Source organism: Brachyistius frenatus, unplaced genomic scaffold (assembly GCF_029030835.1).
Source record: "Brachyistius frenatus isolate BFR_SWC_R1_liver_20210118 unplaced genomic scaffold, ASM2903083v1 Contig_149, whole genome shotgun sequence".
Classification (NCBI taxonomy): domain Eukaryota; kingdom Metazoa; phylum Chordata; class Actinopteri; family Embiotocidae; genus Brachyistius; species Brachyistius frenatus.
In genome coordinates this window covers 322,368-341,246 of record NW_027210748.1, presented here as the reverse complement: position 1 = coordinate 341,246, position 18,879 = coordinate 322,368, and the positions used below count along the sequence as shown (strand labels likewise).

The window sequence follows — 18,879 nt, the reverse complement described above, 5'->3', positions numbered from 1 at the left end:
CATACACAAACACACAAACACACGCACACACACTACATAATGTCTGGTTTCAAGATAGCGGTGGTATCTAAATACACATTCCTGACTGCCAATGAGCTCAAACTCTGAACAAAGAAAAGAAAAAAAGTTGGAAAGTGAAAGAGGTTCTTATGGTTATCAAGATCTTTGGTTTGTAAACACACAAATCAAGAGGACCGTTATAATCAACTATAGAAAACAAAAAGACTGAGGAAAAAAAAGACATGAAGAAAGGGAGAGTGGATGGGAAACTAAAGGTCAGAGGTCACATGAAAACTTCTTTATTTTTTTTACCAACGGGTCCTGACTTTTAGATGACACATGGAAAAATTCTCCTCCCATCTAAACATCTGTATGAAGTCCAGCACCACCATGGAGAAGGAGAAAAGCCAAAATTATGAAGGTTTTATTGCATATGTGCCTTGACATTTTGCTGATTCATAATTGGTCCTGCAGCATTAACATGTAGTGAAACATGTACTCTTTCAAGTCAGCGTGTTACAGAAAGAGGCTGGGGTTATTGGATGATTCTTATTATCACAAATCTTGTAAATAGACTAAAACAAACACTTTCTGACTTCCATACTCAACTGTAAGTCCACTGGCTCCTGAAAATTGAACTCTTTAAAATTATACTGTAACGTCCCATTTGGTCTTTTTAGACTTTGTGCTCTTTTTAAACATGTTTTCTTTGAAACAGCTGACCACTGCAGATGTCAACACGTGTTGGTCCAGAGGGATCAGTCAAAAAATATACTACAGTATGTTCATTTAAATCAAAGAAGGTGCCAACAGATTGCAACACTCTCCATCCTTCTGGTTATGCTATTTTCCAGCTGATAATTAACTAATAAGTAATAATAATAATAAAAAGAGCTTTACCTGATATATGTTAATAGCAGGTGTGAATAGTGCTCTAACATGCTTCCAGTGGAAGTGTAAGGGGCCAAACTCCACAGTCCTTTTGTGAAAAAAGACTTTCCAAAGTTGATCGGAAGTTAATATGAGGCTGCAGCTGCCCGAGATAAACAAATGAAAAGAGTATCTTCCAAAATTAAAGTATTTTTGGGCCAAACCTTCCCTCTGTGTAACCCTGGGTGGGAGGGACGTATCCACAGCCACACAACTGAAATAGAAATATAGTTTCACCACACTCAACATAAAAATAAAGAGCACAGGTTGAGGGTCTGACACGCCCTCCTACATCTTCACCACAGAGGCCTGTGTTTCTTTGTACTGAGCTTTGGTTCCTGTCATCATCCCCTTTGTGCTTGTAAAGGTCAGATCTGACAGTATCAAGGTTTCCATCGTGTCCTGTTCTGTTTGTTGAGGGAACACGTTGTTCTGTTGGCCTCTTTTAAGACCCCAGTTATTTACTGAAAAAGTTGTTTTTATTTATGTGTATTTGGCATTTTGGAGGGGGGAGATACTAGGAAATTTGAAAAACATAATGTAAATCGTGCAGGTTTAGTTACAAACTTAAAAAAAAAATAAACATATAGTGCTTATGGTCTATGTCCTGATGTGGACAAAGTTTCTTTCTGCATTTAATGAATCTAAGTTCAACAGGTTGTGGAGGTTTGAATATTTATGCAGCAAGGGACTGTGCTTCAGCTTCTAGACAGACCTGAGAGGAAATACTGGAGAGCAGAGGAGAAAAATGGTGGAAAAAGAAAATGGAGGGGAGAGGAAATAGAGAAGTAAAAATTAAAGATGAATGAGAGGAAGAAAAGGAGGAGACAGGGGAGAGGGCTAATGTGTCCCTCAGACTTTAGATTTCAACATCTGGTTTATCACTTTGAGAGTCTCAGACAGACTGAGAGAGAAATACAGTCAAAGTACTGACAGGATAACGTTGTTGTGGTGTCAATGAGGTAATGGAGACAACGCAGATATAACAAGGAGTTTAGGTGGCCTGTAGAGATACAAATCTGTGAAGAATATCACAAATTAGTGGCTAGAGGATATTAAATCACACTTAATTCACACAGAGGAAAATAAATTTGTTTGCCGTGTCTGTCTGCTGCCAGAAGTTGAGAACTGGAGAAGAAACAGAAGGAAAGACATTTCTTGTTGTAGAAACTTGGAAAGATGTTTTTTGCATGAATCTGCAAATATTGCACTTTTGACAGACCCCCACATTTCTCTGCCAAAAAAATCATTCTCCTGAATAAAGCCCGAGACAAAACCTCATTAAAATCACTTTTCCCAAAAGTCCAGTCAGAGCAGCAGATCCCTGCTGAGTGCTCTTTAAGTGGAAATCCTGCCTAGTTTTCCCCAGAGCCCAGACACAGAAACCGCAGAGTCACAGGGTCGGGGGTTTAAACGTGACTCACATCCTCCACCGCTCCTTCGCCTTTTCTCCTGCTGTCCTTCCTGGAAATCTTCATTGGATCAGGTTACAGGAAGCAGGTTCATCAAAGACATCTTCTACTCTGATGCAAAACATCTAAGAGAAAGAATGAGAGCCAAAAAAGTGTCAGACATCCACATGAAATCTCTGCTTATTTAAAACTGCATCCAGACACATCTGCTCAATATATCTGATCTAATTTTCTTGAAAGACACCCAGGTCCTTTCCACGCTAAGCTTTGTGTTGCTTCTTGCGTGCAGGGTGAACGGGTCTGACAGTGACAGCCGAATCAAGTCACTTTATGAGCACATTATGAACAAGTAACCATTATGTGCTCCGAAGTGGTTAAAAGCATCTGACATTAAAAAAGTTGTGTAATAAATTGTAACAGGAAGAAAAAAGCCTCTTACAGCCTGAAGAGAAAACGGGAAGAAACCTCCGATAGGGGAGGGGAGAAATGACTGATGGGAACGTGGTATGAGATTCCCAGGAAAACCAGACGTATCTGGTGGTGATGGGGAGGAGGAGGAGAAAGAGGAGGAGGAGGAGGAGGAGGAGGAGGAGGAGGAGGAGGAGGTGAGGAGAAGGAGGAGGAGGTGGAGGAGGAGGGGGTGAGGAGAAGGAGGAGGAGAAGGAGGAGAAGGAGGAGGAGGAAGGGGAGGAGGAGGGTTGTGCATCAGGAGGTCTGAAAGTCGGAATGACAGAATCACAATGATATTTAAAGAACAGGGATTTGACAGCAGAAGTGGAGCAGAAGATGAAGCACAGCAGGATCAATTCACCGAGGTGGAATTAAACGATGACGCAGGGTGACAGATCTTCATTATTCAACTTCATTTTAAAAACACTTAAAACATCTCTAACAAGATGACTTTGATTTTAGACTTAAATACCAAGGTTATTGCATATAACTCATAATCATTCCTCACAACAATATTTTTATATTTCCAGGATATTTTTTTCCCATTACCTAATATTTATCATTGTTTTTAATACATATTTTCAGTTTGTAGTTAATTAAATTATTATATTAGTATTGCAGCTTAAGGCACTTTCACATCTGCCTCATTTTTCAGACCCTAAAGCTACGTCCACTTTTATATAGAGTCTGTAGAAAGAAACCTTTCATAAATATGGAAAAATGTTGAATCAAATTCATCTTTTTTCAAAAAATTAAGTTTTGACTGTCACTGCTGTGTGCTGACTGTGGGATGAAATGTGTGCAACCAGTTGAAAAGAATTTAAATAAATTTGAGGTGAGATTCAGCAGAGTTGGACCAAAATTTGTTTACAATTTGTTGTATTGGAGTCAAACTTCTGTTATTTAAAAGATAAAAAGCTATAAAGCTCTAAAAGTACTATTGCTGACCCCAGAAACAGTGCAGACACTGTTGTACTGAAGTAAAAATAAACTGAAATAATAACACCTGTAATGTTTCTTTAACAGCAGCAATAAAAACTGTGAACTCCAAAAAGAGTGGAGAACCCTCAGTATGGCCATGAAAGGAAAAATCCAGGCATTGTGACAACACTTGTAACAACAAAAAAGAAATCACTGAACATTTTCTATGTTTCCAGCAACATCTGGCGTCTGCATCACTGCTCTAACTTTTATTACTACAATAATTCAATGTCAGCTTTATTAGCAGACGCACTGCTGCAGGCATACAGGAGCCTTAAACTGAGAGCACCGGCTGTCCTGAGGCTCCACCAACACCATCAGTAACTAACTGAACTTTTTCAATTACTGACATATTGGCCATATGTGAGCCATTTAAAGCACTTTCTTTAATCCTGCACTTCACGCCGTCCTCATACAGGGCATCAAAGTTAAAGAAATCATCTCAGCGGAGAGGAGGATGATACTTTTATGGTCAGCTGAGTGAAGTGTCAGAAGAACAGACGTGGAGCCTTCAAACCGGTAGCAGTCTGAGTTCAGTGGGCCCTTAAATAACAGCATGTAACCAGTAATGATTTCCATTCAAATCTGCCTCATAGCCATAAAATCTACATCATAAACGTGTTTTAAAAACTAAGAATTTTCACAGAAATCCCACTAAAATCGATGGCAGTAATGTTGGTCTGTCTGTTGGTAATTCAGTGCACTGATTTTGTCCAGATTAAAATATCTCAACAACGATTACATGGACTGTAAGGTTCCTGGTACCCAGATAATAAATCCTCACAGACTTCAGTCATCCTGAAGCTTTTCCTCTCGTGCCATGATGAAGTTCCCGTTTTGGATTTTGAATGACATATCTGCTACAACTACTGGATGAACTGTCATGAAATCTAAAGCAGACATTCAAGTCTCCCACTGGATACATTTCTTGGATATTTTGACTCTTTCATATCATGCATCGAGCTGCATATATGCAGAAAAAAATTCTACAAGTTTGGTTCCAGAGAGCTCCTGAGGGTTGTTCTTTGTTGAGCCAGTAGCGTGACAGAGATTCTCAATTAACAAGCCAGCTGACTTCCTGTTGTCTTCCTGCAAACACAAATGGGATCAAATTCAATAAATTCTCCTCTGGACTTTCCAAATGTTAATCGCTGAAGGGATCAAATTCGAGTTATTTTATGTGGTTTGTAACTAAATTTATAACCATTGTAAAGCTGCTCATTTTTGGACCTTTATATAGGAATGGATATTAATTGGCAGCATGGTGGTGCGGTGGTTAGCACTGTCGCTACACACCGGGATGGTGCGGGGGCAAAGCGGGGTGAAAGCGGAGTGAAGCGGTGATGGATGGATGAATGGATGGATGGATGGATGGATGGATGGATGGATGGATGGATGGATGGATGGATGCCAATTGGGACAGTATTGGGACTGTAAAGAATTCCTACGGTATACAACTCAGGAACGCCAAAACTGCCACAAAGCCCAGCAACAATCATAGGCGTCTGCTTTATACGCTTAGAATGTGTTCACTTAAATAAAATAACATAGATTAGATGTCATGTCTTATATAGTAAACATGGAGAGATTCTGGACACAGCGACTCTGTCAGCCTCCTCATTGTGGTGTCAGTCTACCATCTTGCCTGGAGGAAGGTTGTTTTCTAAATTTCAGATGCAAAATATCACTTTAGTTTTGTCCAAACATGTCAGTTGTACTTTCCAAATTAGAAACAAGATGGAGTGCTGTCACTCAGCTCTCAGCTGCACATCCTGCAAGAAGAAGCAGCATTCTCTCTTCTGTTGAGATTGAAACATTGTGACTTTGGTGCCCCCAGTGGTCATTTACAAAATGACAAACATTGACACTAATACACCAAAGATGGTGAACACAGAAAAGTATGCTCTGACTGATGAGTTAAAATGATGCTAAAGCTACATAACATATTTCAGATGAGGCCTTTGCAGACAAAGGTTCACTTTTTATTGACAGATTTCTGTTCTCCTCTCTCTGGAGACGATGTCAGGATAAAGCAACTCTTTTCCATACTTGTCTATTTAAAATGGCAGCTGCAGGATCTCATCAGAATAAACGTGACCATGCGCAGTACTCTGGATTGCTATGGTCTCGTGTCTCCTTCGTGACTTAACGTGCGTGAAGCTGGAAGGGAAGTCTCCTGCGATTGATTCCTAACTGCAGCGTTTATGAGAGCATGGAAAAGTCTGGCCACGTCCCCTTCTCCTTTCTTCTCCGGTCAATTTCACACATTTTCACTTTGCCTTATTTGAACCCTTTTTCCACATCTTTTACATAACCCTCCTTTTTTGTGGTTCCTGCTCCTCCTCCTCCTTCCTTCTGCTCTGCCATCACATTTCCAGTGTGTTTGCTCCAGTTTTCCAGGTGTCTGTTGGACCTGACAGCACATACATACTGTACTTGGAGGTTTGCACAGGACTGGTCTCAGTGACATTATCCTTTCAATACTGGAGGACCTGTGCATTCAACACTCTCAGCAATCATTGGTGAAAATGTACCTCATTATTAGAATCTTAAATTTACTGTACCACTATGTTATATCATAACCGTTCAGTGTTAGGTAATAATGTATAGTTATTAGCTCCACATAAAGATTTCAAACAGTGCCTTCGTTTTGAGTGTTTGTGCTATTCATTGAATTTGGCTTTGATTGCATCAGTATAGTCTCACTAAGCACTTTAAGGAACAGCATGCTGATGCTGGGTTGAACCTTCCTTTTTTCTCAAACAGCCTCAGCTCTTGGTGCCATGGATTCTTCAAGGCAAAATATATTTATAAAGCACCTTTCATACCACAAGGCAACACAAAATGCTTTTAAAAATGCAGGAAAAGTCATAATCAATCAAATCCAACACAATCAACAAAAACAGGCAGCAGGCACAATCAATAAAGGCAATGCAGCCTACTGCAGCAACAATAAAATAATTAAAATATCATAGAAATTTCAACCAAAAGCAGTATTGAACAGAAAGGTCAGAAAAGTCTCAGTTCTTCTGGGAGCCTATTCCATCTTTGAGCAGCATGGAAGCTGAAAGCTGCTTCAGCTTGTTTGGAAGTAATTCTGGGAACAACTAGAAGTCCAGAGTCATATGACCCCAAAGGTCTGGAGAGTTCTTATTTGACTAGTAGATCAGCTGATGCAAACTTTCCTCTGAGATCCTGTTGCATGTTGACATGATTCTTTACGTCATTTCTGCAGATCGGTCGGCTGCACATTCACTCTCCTTTTACCACGTCCCACAGGTGTTCTACTGGATCCAGATGTGGTGGCGGGGGAGGCCTCTGAAGTCCACTGAACTCACTCTGATGTTGATGAAGCCATTTATTATAACTTTTCCTCATGACCTGGTGCATTATCCTGCTGGACGCAGCTCTAATTAGATGGAAAACTATGGCCATAAAAACAGATGAATTGAAAGAAAAAGATTCCTGCTTGGATTATAACAGCTTGGACACAAGGCGGGTTGGACTCGTGATGTTGGTGACAAATTCTGTCTGTTAAAGAGAAAATTCAGGAGTCAGTAGTTTCAGAAGCCTCAGTCTTTCACCAACAATCAGGCCAGAGATCAGAGCTTTTCCCTCATTCAATAGTGTATCTGCAGGATGTAACACGTCCCACTGTCCCCCAGTTTACTGATTGGATAACGAATGAGCAAGTGAACAGTGTTTTGCGCTTAAAACGGGACAAATTGAAAAAAAAAACCCCGTACATATTAAACCTTGAAATCGCTTTAAAATAGTTCTGCAATGTATAAGAAGTTAAAATGAAATGAAAGTTTGGTTCAAGAGGAAGAAACACAACAATCAGCTGTTAGAGGTGCAGCTGTTTCTACTGGAGCTCCTCTCCCACCTGGTGGCTGCCAGGTGTTACTACAGAAGAGTGAACACAGGTGGTCACATACAGATCGCCATGTAACATGGAGGCATTTCAATTTTTCACAAATCTACATTGTGCCTTATTCTAAAGGATATTTTACCTTTACATTTTGGACTGAGATCATGTTCCCTGCATGCAACGAGCCCTTCACAAGATGAAAGAAATATAACTACGCAGTGCTTGTCTCAGCAGCATCTCAACTTGTCCTGACTGTAACATGAGCTCCTTGAATAACAGAGAAACACAACTACACATATAAAGATAACCACATCTGGTCTGGATTCCTTGTTTGTTCCAGATTAGGCAGCTAAAACTGGATTTGGTCCAGAACACCTACAGTATCATCTGAGCCACATGGCAGTCTCAATTTTATCACCGTAAACCCTCAAATTCTAACCTGAATTGTCTTTTAATCATAGATTTAAATCATTTTTAAGACATTATGGGAATTTATCCATTTCAATGGGCAAAATACAGTCTGACAATCAGAAAATATTCTGTGACCAACTTCAAATTTAGACGCATTTGTTGGTTTAAAATGTTCAGATTTTGATTGACTGTACAGTATCTAAGAAAGAAAAATAAACCACCTTAAATGTTTTATTTTAAGTAATACAACAGTATACACACTATCTTAGAGCACTGTGCTTCACTGACTTCTTACTGACTGCTGTTTAATATAACAATTTATGGAGAATAAAAATATAGATAAAATTATTCTTTCAACCTGAAAAATGTTCCTCGGTAGTGTCAGCAGGTATTCTGTATTCTTGTTAAGTTGCATAACGCCACAACAACCTTCACCAGTAAGGTACTGCAGCCCGTTGGTAGTCTGAGAGGCAAAGCTGAGGGCTAACAAAGCACTCGCCATCACTACTGCTATTAACCTCATTGATGTGAGTGCATGGTAACAACTGAAGTTTTGACATGTATTGCCTCAGATCTTCAAGCATTCTGAATTTGGATGATGGAAAATGTTCACACAAACTAAGAGAATCTGAAACCATGAGAGACGTGAGGAACACGCGAACAGGATGTTACTGCAGACGCCTTCAGGTCTGGCTGATGTGGAGTCTCTCTTCGTTCAGTCTGGTCTTCAGCAGGTGGACTGCAGCTCGGTCAGACTGAGATCAGGAGACCGACTTCATGCTCCTTTATACTGGTACGACTCGGACAGTCACACCAGTCAAAGCAGCAGCTGCAGCTTCCACAGATGAACTGCTTCATGAGCTGTTTCTCTTTTACTCCACACCTTCTTCATCATTTTAATGGAGACCGATTTTTGCTGCGTCACTTCTACAGGAGCCAAATTAGTATGAGGAGTTAAATATTGTTTATTGTTCTTTCCATTTTTACATTCAGCTGAATTGCAGCTACTCTTCAGATATTGCCGTTCATATATTACATTTGCTTGAGATATACTTTGTATGAAAGACACATACCTGTCCTTCAGGTGATAAAACGTTTGGGCAGTCAGTGACACGAGAGCAGAGATGGAGCGGTACAGTTCTCCTGAGCGTGTTTGGCTGCGTTGTGGATGATTTGAAGGTTTTTTTATTAGGCAGACTTGCAGGATGATAATGCTCGTGGAAACATTATTTTTGTGGAAAAATAAACCTTTTTTGCTTTGATCAACAAGTGGAGTTTGTTTCATGGATGCAGTAAATAAAGGAAGCTTTCACTCTGAACAAGGTTTGGATCCGACAGCTTCAGAGAACTTGCGGCCCATCGTGCCCGAGATTTGCATCTTCTGAAGTTCTGCTCAAGGAGTGTTGTCTTGATCGTGGAAAAAGGAAACATGTTCTCCTACAACTTTGAGAGCACTCTTGACTTTCTGTGCATCATGAAGGGATTTTTCTTCACCATGCAAACAATCTTCAGCTCATCAACAAGACTTCCCACCAGCTCGTTTGCCATTTTCTAATTTTCCTGTGAGCCCTTTGAAAATGAACCTGTTGATTTTATTACCTTTGGTATCTCTCCGAGAGATGTTTGCTCTTTTGGGCTTTATTAATGTCATCTTCACTTCTCCAATCTAAATCTGAGCCACGTGTGTTGAAACACCAGCTGTCCAGGAAACAGAAGCTATGTTTTGTTTTTGAGCTCCTACAACGTATCAATAAGTTATATCTCCACCAGCTCTGTTAATATTGATGTCAACTTACTCAAATGAAGCAATGCCTTATATGTAGTCATGCATTCATGTAAATTCATTTACAACCCCATTTTTAAAACTTCAGAAACTGCTCTCCTCCCAAACATTTACAGTGTTGTAAAAAGAATTGATGCAACACAGTGGTAAACACGACCCTGTCCCAACTGTTTTGAGACGTGTTGCTGCCATTAAATTCAAAATAAGCATTTATTTTTCATAAAACAAAAAAAAATTCTCAGTTTCAACATTTGACATGTTGTCTTTTTGCAGTTAAAATGTGTTTATGGGAATTGCAAATCATTGCATTCGGTTTTTATTTACATTTTGCACAGCGTCCCAAGGTTTTTGAAAACTGTGTTGTACCTACTTTTACTTATTACAATAATACGTTCTTTTAGTTATTAGAAGAATAAGTAAAAGTCTTGTACAATTTTCTGCCTTTTTACCAACCAAAACATGACAATGGATCACAGAGAACTTGAGAAAATATTTTTTTAAAGACATATTGATGGCGTTAGTGTGAGGAAAATCTTTCTTCCTATTGATCATTCTGACTGACATGTTCCAGCGAGTTTATTTGGGCTGTGGTTAAAGAAAATATGATGTCATCTGAATTATGACTGAGCAGCATAATCTGAGTGTTTCCAACATCTGCCTCACAGCAGCAGGACGCCAGAACAGATCACTCAGACCGAGATCTTCTCGTTGGATTCATCGGTCTGGACGTGAATCACACTGAACCTTCAGGTGGAAAGAAAACATTTCTGAATTTAAGCGAGAAAGGATGAAGAACTCAGGCCTGGAGGAAGCAATCTGTCTTCGGTAGATTGTGATCCGACAGCTGATTTTGGATAATGAGGCGGTGACATCATCCAAAAGAGAGAAGGTTGTTCATGGGACCTTTTTGGGCATATGCGGCATATGCAACACGCACACACACACACACACACACACACACACACACACACACACACACACACACACACACACACACACACACACACACACACACACACACACACACACACACACACACACACACACACACACACACTCTCTCTCTCTCTCTCTCTCTCTCTCTCTGTTCCTGCAATACACAGACCAGTAAAATATTAGACTTGCCTTTTGATATTTACAAATATGGTTTTATTTGGGTATATGTGTATATTACAGATCCATCATGTTTTATATACACATAAAAAATTATTGTGAACTGGATCGTTGGATTAAAGCTCATAAAATGTTTTCTTTTTATGCTTGCATGGACTGAAAACATGTATCTGTGTGTGTGTGTGTGTGTTATTTCTGGATGTTCAGTTGCCGGATCTCGTCCACTCTGTTGTGGTGCAGCTGGAAGGCCGGAGTGACCCAGCGGCCGCACGAACACTGATCCCCACACCAGCTGAAGGAGCCCAGCTTGGAGCTACACTTCGGACACAGCAGCTGCACACACACACACACACACACACACACACACACACACACACACACACACACACACACACACACACACACACACACACACACACACACACACACACACACACACACACACACACACACACACACACACGTAGAAGAAACACGGATTGAAATTGTGACTCATCCATAAGATCCCTGAAATCTATTAGATTTGTGGACCGACTCCATCTGATGAGAACTGGAATATAAAGCCGCGGTGCTTCTGTTCAGCTTGTACCAGTTCTACACACTCCTGTGTAGTTATGTGTGTGTGTGTGTGTGTGTGTGTGTGTGTGTGTGTGTGTGTGTGTGTGTGTGTGTCTGTGGGGTTCAGTGTGTCGCACCTGTCCATCCATCACTCCGAGTAGTGCTGCCTCCATCCACTGCACCGGCTCGATGAAGTACGACGTACACTGGACTTCTCCTACAGTCAACACATGTGAGTATTACAACAAGCCGTCATCAGCGAAGACATTTAACCAACGACATCAACAATGGGACACTCAGGTGTCCTGGGAGGGGGAAGCTCATTTCAGCTGGGAAAAAAATTAATAAAATAAAAAACAAAATGTGTAAAAAAAAAACATAACAGGGAAGTCAACAATTGAATTCACTCATTCAAAAGTAAAATTACGAGTTAAACAAAAAAATGTTAAGGTTGAAAGTTAAAGTTTTGACAGCAAACAAACTGATCCAGCTGAATAACTGCACAGGAACAGTTTGAATGAAAATGTACTACCAACTTGAAATGCTATTTATATATTAAATTGATTTTAACGTACAGACGGTCCCTCCTGTCTCTGAGGTCGAGGTGAACGTCAGCTCAGAAGCCTTCATGGATGTAAAGTCCTCGACGACCTACAGAAACTATTCTTTCACAACGACAGAGCGAGTGTTTCCTGTGCGGTCGTCTTCTTACCGCTGAGGTTCCTGGACTTCTTGTGGCCGAAGGCTGAAGCTCCTTCTCCGACTGGATGACTGAGAATACTGGAGCCGCGGAACAGAGTTCGCCTGCAGAGGAGGGGGTGGAGCTTAACAACAGGAAGTAGAACTCAGGCCAATATTAATGCATCCCCACTTAAAACAAGAAACAACTGCATCACTCATTATAACAACATCCACAAACAAATGATTACTGAAGCTGCTTTTATAAATCAGATTAGTAGTAAAGTTATATGATGTTCAGGTCAGGAGAATGTAAAGTCCACCGAAGGTTTCCTTTTGTGTTTCAGGTTCATTCAGAGGTCTGTAGTGGATCTTTGTTCTGATATTCAGCCGCTGTATCAACGTTCACCTGCACTTCCTGCATCGATACGACACCTCAGAGGAGCTGGAGTGGGCGGGGTCAACGGCAAACAGCTCCCTGGGAACCTGCTGCAACTCTGTTCACCACCCAACACACACACACACACACACACATATATATATACACACACACACACCACACACAAACATACACACGCACACACACACACACACACACACATATATATATATATACACACACACACCACACACAAACATACACACGCGCGCACACACACACACACACACACACACACACACACACACACACACACACACACACACACACACGCATGCACGCACGCATGTACACAACAGGGAAACATTAATGAGTAACGAGACTCGTAGAAAAGTGTGCTTGAGTTGGTCTGTCGTGTGTTTGTGCATTTTTGTGTATTTTTATGTTTCTGTGTATTTCTCAGTGTGTGTGTGTGTGTGTGTGTGTGTGTGTGTGTGTGTGTGTGTTCGCTCACCGGGGAACTTCTGTGAGATCTTGGTCAGCCGGTACTGTTTGTACACCGGACTGGAAGTGTTCACTTCACACTGCAGGAACTCATACAGACACAACTGCTCCTCAAAACCAGCGTTGACCCTGAAGCACAGAATCAGTGATTCAGGTGTCTGTTCGACACACTGATGGAGAACGCTGCATCGTTTAGGATTTCTCCCTCCAACACCAGCAAACACTCTCATCTCAGTCACTTTGTTAGACTGCAAATGCAAAGATCTTCATCAGTGAGATAGAGAGACTGAACAGGGACTTCATAAATGAACATGTTCAAGATTGCCGGTGGACTATTATTTATTTATATCAATAGTAAATAACAGTAAAGCACATCAATAATGTTTCCTTTTTTTGGCTAGATGGATATCATTCAATACTTTTTGATTCTGGTGGTGAAACCTTGACTTCGATACCGCCGTCCGTGACAATAGCAGCAGTTAGAATCGGAGCCATTTTGTCTTACCAGCCCCATTTATTAATTTCTTACATTTGGTTTCACAAACTTAGAAAAGCAATGTTCAAGTCAATAACAATAAAAATTAAAAATTAAAAAAAAGCCACATGAAAGAACAATCCTAGTCTCTCCCACACAGGGAGACATACATTGTGTTAATTAAACATGGTTATCGGATTGCTACTCGGTATCGACTGATACCTAAAGCCCAGATATCAGATCAGTGCATCGATGCTCTGAAGTCACACGAGAGACTTTATCTTTCTGCCAAATAGACGTGGTATTGAACCTTTTCATTGCTCACTTATTTCCCTTTTGCGCTTTTTCTTCATGACATTTTAGACAGTGAAAACTGGAAGCTGCATTTCATTTCGTGTTTCCATCAATCAGCTTCATCTTCCCACAGTCAGTCTGTCGTTTCAGGGGATTCACAACCACAACATCCATCACATCTGAAATACACACAACCCAGGACACGAAGCAGACTGATCTGGGGACATGTCACTGGATGTGTGTGTGTGTGTGTGGTGGTGGTGGGGGAGGAAGGGGGTACCTACTGTACATCTTGTTTGACTCTCTTCAGTTTGTCGTAGGCCTCGGTGAAGCCCAGCTGGTACCTCTTCATCAGATAAGCAGTCACAATGGTGGCACTGCGACTCCGACCGGCCTGGCTGACACACACACACACACACACACACACACACACACACACTTTAATGATGATTCTGAGTATGAATCAATCAGAAAACCATCAGTGAAGAGTGAGCAGTAAAACCCGGGCGGTTACCTAGGACTCTTACCAGTGAACAAGCGCCGCCCGTCCTCCGTCCACGGCCTCCTTAATGAACAGGAAGCAGTCGTCCATGTGACTCAGGAGGTCAGAGGTCACCTCATCTAATATGTTGACCCATTTGGTGTGAAAGTGAGCGTCAGCAGGAAGAAGAGGGCTCGGGTCGACGGAGTCCACGGTCAGGATGTGAGAGACGGCCGCGTCGGCCAGCGCCCGTCGGTCATTGAGGTCGGCCGCGGTGCCGATGTACAGACGGGCGTCCACCAGGAGCATGACCACAGAGACGGGCAACCTGCACACAACACAGACAGGAAGTACTTTTAATATCATGAATAACCTGCACACAACACAGACAGGAAGTAGATTTAATATCATTAATAACCTGCACACAACACGGACAGGAAGTAGATTTAATATCATTAATACAATCATTCTTCCAAACACTAACAACACCCATAAAACAATGAGAGACTGTATTCATCAGTCTTTAAATGAAATCATTTTTGAAGACTCTTTCCCTCTTTATCATGTTCATATAAAATTCTATATAAATTAACAATAAGTACTCATTGATTGAGTAAAACAGGGATCAGGCGGACTTTTTTAATCCTACATATCTGCCACTTTTTGTTTCTTGAATGAGTTCAGCAGTAGATTTATAAGATATTGGTTTGAAAAAGAGAAAATAAAATATAAACACAATTAAAACTACACTTGTTTTTGCTGGTAATTTATCTTGTATTCCTTTATTTCGGACAAATTTTTTTTAGCATTTTGATTTTACTCTGAAATGACTGTTTATATTTAGATATTTGTTTTAAAAATAAATACAAAGTGATTTTTAAATGACGGAAGGATTTAGAGTCACGTGTTTTAGGTTTACATGTTCGGGTTATATAAATCCTGACAACGAAATGAAACCAGTTCAGTCACATCGTGTTTGAACTGAAGTGTCTCCACTGACTTTATTTAAAAATCTCTCTCTCTCTCTCTCTCTCTCTCTCTCTCTCTCTCTCTCTCTCTCTCTCTCACACACACACACACACACACACACACAGTTTTGTTCTCATTTTGACACTCTGACGTACAAACTCACCTCGTCAGCTCAACTCGGTAAAACTCTTCTGCTTATGTTGTTGACCGCTTTGATGTGATGTATTGATAAAAGAAAAAATGAGCACAACGAAGCAGAATACAGAAGTAAATACAAAATAGAAACGTGCGGTGACGGAGGTGTTTGGTTCGGCTATCCGGTCGGAAACATAGATGAGGACTCTTTAGTTCCGGGTTTGATACTTTTTCCTTAGGATGGATGAATGGGTGTGATAATAATTAAGTAAAAGAAAGAAAGAAAGAAAGAAAGAAAGAAAGAAAGAAAGAAAGAAAGAAAGAAAGAAAGAAAGAAAGAAAGAAAGAAAGAAAGAAAGAAAGAAAGAAAGAAAGAAAGAAAGAAAGAAAGAAAGAAAGAAAGAAAGAAAGAAAGAAAGAAAGAAAGAAAGAAAGAAAGAAAGAAAGAAAGAAAGAAAGAAAGAAAGAAGAAAGGAAGGAAGGAAGGAAGGAAGGAAGGAAGGAAGGAAGGAAAGAAGAAGGTTATGATACTTAGAGAGTTATAAGTAACATGATGGTGAATACAAAACAGGTTCATTTACTGTACTGTTGTTCTCACATGAAAATCCTTCATAAAATGTAATCTGTACTTCTTTATTTCCTGTAAAGTGAAAATTTGCTTCTTTTTTTTTAATGTTTGCTTTGCAGGTGTCCAACTTTAATATTCTCACCGCTGTCCTTCACTTTGATACACTGCAGTATTATTCTTTCTCCTACTGGGGTCTCTAAATACAAACTACAAAATGTTAATATGTCTTCACCCATTTTCGTTTACTTCAGATGCATGTTTCCACACGGTAAACATTGACTGCAAGTTGATTTACTTAAACAATTGTTTGATAAATTGTTGAAATCATCTGGATTCTGCTTTAAATGAGGGGACACAACCTGAGAAAATGAAACCTTCTTTACAAAGATAGATAGATAGATAGATAGATAGATAGATAGATAGATAGATAGATAGATAGATAGATAGATAGATAGATAGATAGATAGATAGATAGATAGATAGATAGATAGATAGATAGATAGATAGATAGATAGATAGATAGATAGATAGATAGATAGATAGATAGATAGATAGATAGATAGATAGATAGATAGATAGATAGATAGATAGATAGATAGATAGATAGATAGATAGATAGATAGATAGATAGATAGATAGATAGATAGATAGATAGATAGATAGATAGATAGATAGATAGATAGATAGATAGATAGATAGATAGATAGATAGATAGATAGATAGATAGATAGATAGATAGATAGATAGATAGATAGATAGATAGATAGATAGATAGATAGATAGATAGATAGATAGATAGATAGATAGATAGATAGATAGATAGATAGATAGATAGATAGATAGATAGATAGATAGATAGATAGATAGATAGATAGATAGATAGATAGATAGATAGATAGATAGATAGATAGATAGATAGATAGATAGATAGATAGATAGATAGATAGATAGATAGATAGATAGATAGATAGATAGATAGATAGATAGATAGATAGATAGATAGATAGATAGATAGATAGATAGATAGATAGATAGATAGATAGATAGATAGATAGATAGATAGATAGATAGATAGATAGATAGATAGATAGATAGATAGATAGATAGATAGATAGATAGATAGATAGATAGATAGATAGATAGATAGATAGATAGATAGATAGATAGATAGATAGATAGATAGATAGATAGATAGATAGATAGATATATATATATATATATATATATATAGACTTTATTAATCCCGCAAGGGGAACTTTGTTTGTTACAGCAGCATGGAAGATATGGCAGAAGCAATATAAATTACACAATAAAAATAGAGGTAGTAAAAGTATAAATCTAAAAGATTTAAAAATGCACAGTATATGCAAATAAATAAGACAAAAATTAAATTAAATTAAATTAAATTAAATTAAATTAAATTAAATTAAATTAAATTAAATTAAATTAAATTAAATTAAATTAAAAACAGTGCAACGGTGTTAATGATGATGTAGAAATAATTTGAAAATATAACAGACATGATGTGGCCTTAGACTTTTCCACACCTCTGTAACTACTTAAGTTTCTACTTTCCCAATAATGTAACAGAAGGTTCAGAATCTCCTAAAGGTCACGGAGATAATTTTTTTGGGGACCATTTTTGTATTGTTATGTTTTGCGTTATCTTGGAATAGGTTTTGCATTGTTGAATTGTTGGTTTCCTTTGTAAAAAGTTCTGTTGTAGGGACTTTACTATGTTTAGTACCCTGAAATCACTTGTGTTGTGGTTTGGCGCTATATAAATGAAATACAATAGAACTGAATTCATTTCAATTGTTTGCACACACAAAAAAAATCCTGCTGGAGCTTCACAGAAAGATGTTTTGAAGTGTTCTTTTTAAAGGCAATAAAGTTTTGACAAAAGAAATTGTGCAAATTCTGTGACTCCAAAGATTTCAGAAAAAAAATAAGTTAAAGTGTTTTACAGATTGTTATGGCATTATCATTAAATATGAATAAAACATATTAGAAAAAACAACCCAAATATGAATACAAATTGGCAAAATATGTGAGTATTATGAAACAATTATGTAACAATATGCTCCCAATGAAGCTCGTTCTAAAGGTCAGAATTAACTAAAAACACAGAGTAAACAACAAGAGAACATCCTTCACCAAAAGGAAAAAAATTCACCATGAAATTGACTTTCACTATAAAGCTGAAATAACAAGTAGGAAGAAGTGAGGAGAGTGAGTGGAAGACAGCAGCAGGATGAGGTCATGAGAACAGACAGCATCCCATCAGAGTCACAGTCACACTAAACTAAAAAGTGTGCATCATGTTGATTCCCACGGCAGCTACACACAGAAACATGTCTCACTTTCTATATTAAAGGAGTCACAATTAAATGTGCTGGTTGAATGAATCTGTTTTTCTTTCCGATATGTTTCGCTTGCCAGACGCTCTTTAAGTACATGTTTCATGATGTCTGTCTGGCCTCCTGTTTCTCAACAGATATGACTTTTGTGTGTGTGTGTGTGTGTGTGTGTGTGTGTGTGTGTGTGTGTGTGTGTGTGTGTGTGTGTGTGTGTGTGTGTGTGTGTGTGTGTGTGTGTGTGTGTGTGTGTGTGGTGTTCTCTGGTGTTCTGAACAGCCTGCATGCATCCCACAGTCTGTACATGGTCACAATGTGGGGTGCTAATAAAGTTTTACAAGCTGCTTTAATCTGACCGTCTGACCAATCACATCCCCCCGCTGTGACCACGCCCCTCCCTGAGAGCTCATTAGAGGGCGGCCCATCACACATAGTTGACTATGCCACACACACACACACACACACACACACACACACACACACACACACACACACACACACACACACACACACACACACACACACACACA

The 18,879-nt window shown here is 39.2% G+C and overlaps 1 protein-coding gene across 2 annotated transcripts in view; it reads right to left on the bottom strand.

The window, feature by feature from the left end:
• dusp12 (dual specificity phosphatase 12) overlaps positions 1-15,589 on the bottom strand; it is a 28,066-nt gene extending 12,477 nt beyond the window's left edge. The window contains exons 1-8 of one of the 2 annotated variants that reach the window (XR_011311701.1): positions 15,453-15,589; positions 14,367-14,648; positions 14,124-14,237; positions 13,081-13,199; positions 12,597-12,684; positions 12,222-12,313; positions 11,647-11,726; positions 2,355-2,467 (exon numbers count right to left, since the gene is read on the bottom strand). Coding sequence is in view for 1 of the 2 variants with exons in the window: in XM_069715881.1 (XP_069571982.1) it covers positions 11,141-11,284; positions 11,647-11,726; positions 12,222-12,313; positions 12,597-12,684; positions 13,081-13,199; positions 14,124-14,237; positions 14,367-14,629 (900 nt within the window). In the remaining variant the exon portion in view is untranslated. Of the gene's footprint in view, positions 1-2,354; positions 2,468-10,959; positions 11,285-11,646; positions 11,727-12,221; positions 12,314-12,596; positions 12,685-13,080; positions 13,200-14,123; positions 14,238-14,366; positions 14,649-15,452 lie in introns of those variants that run through there. The other variant, XM_069715881.1, reaches the window with a different exon arrangement.
• Positions 15,590-18,879: the final 3,290 nt, after the last annotated feature.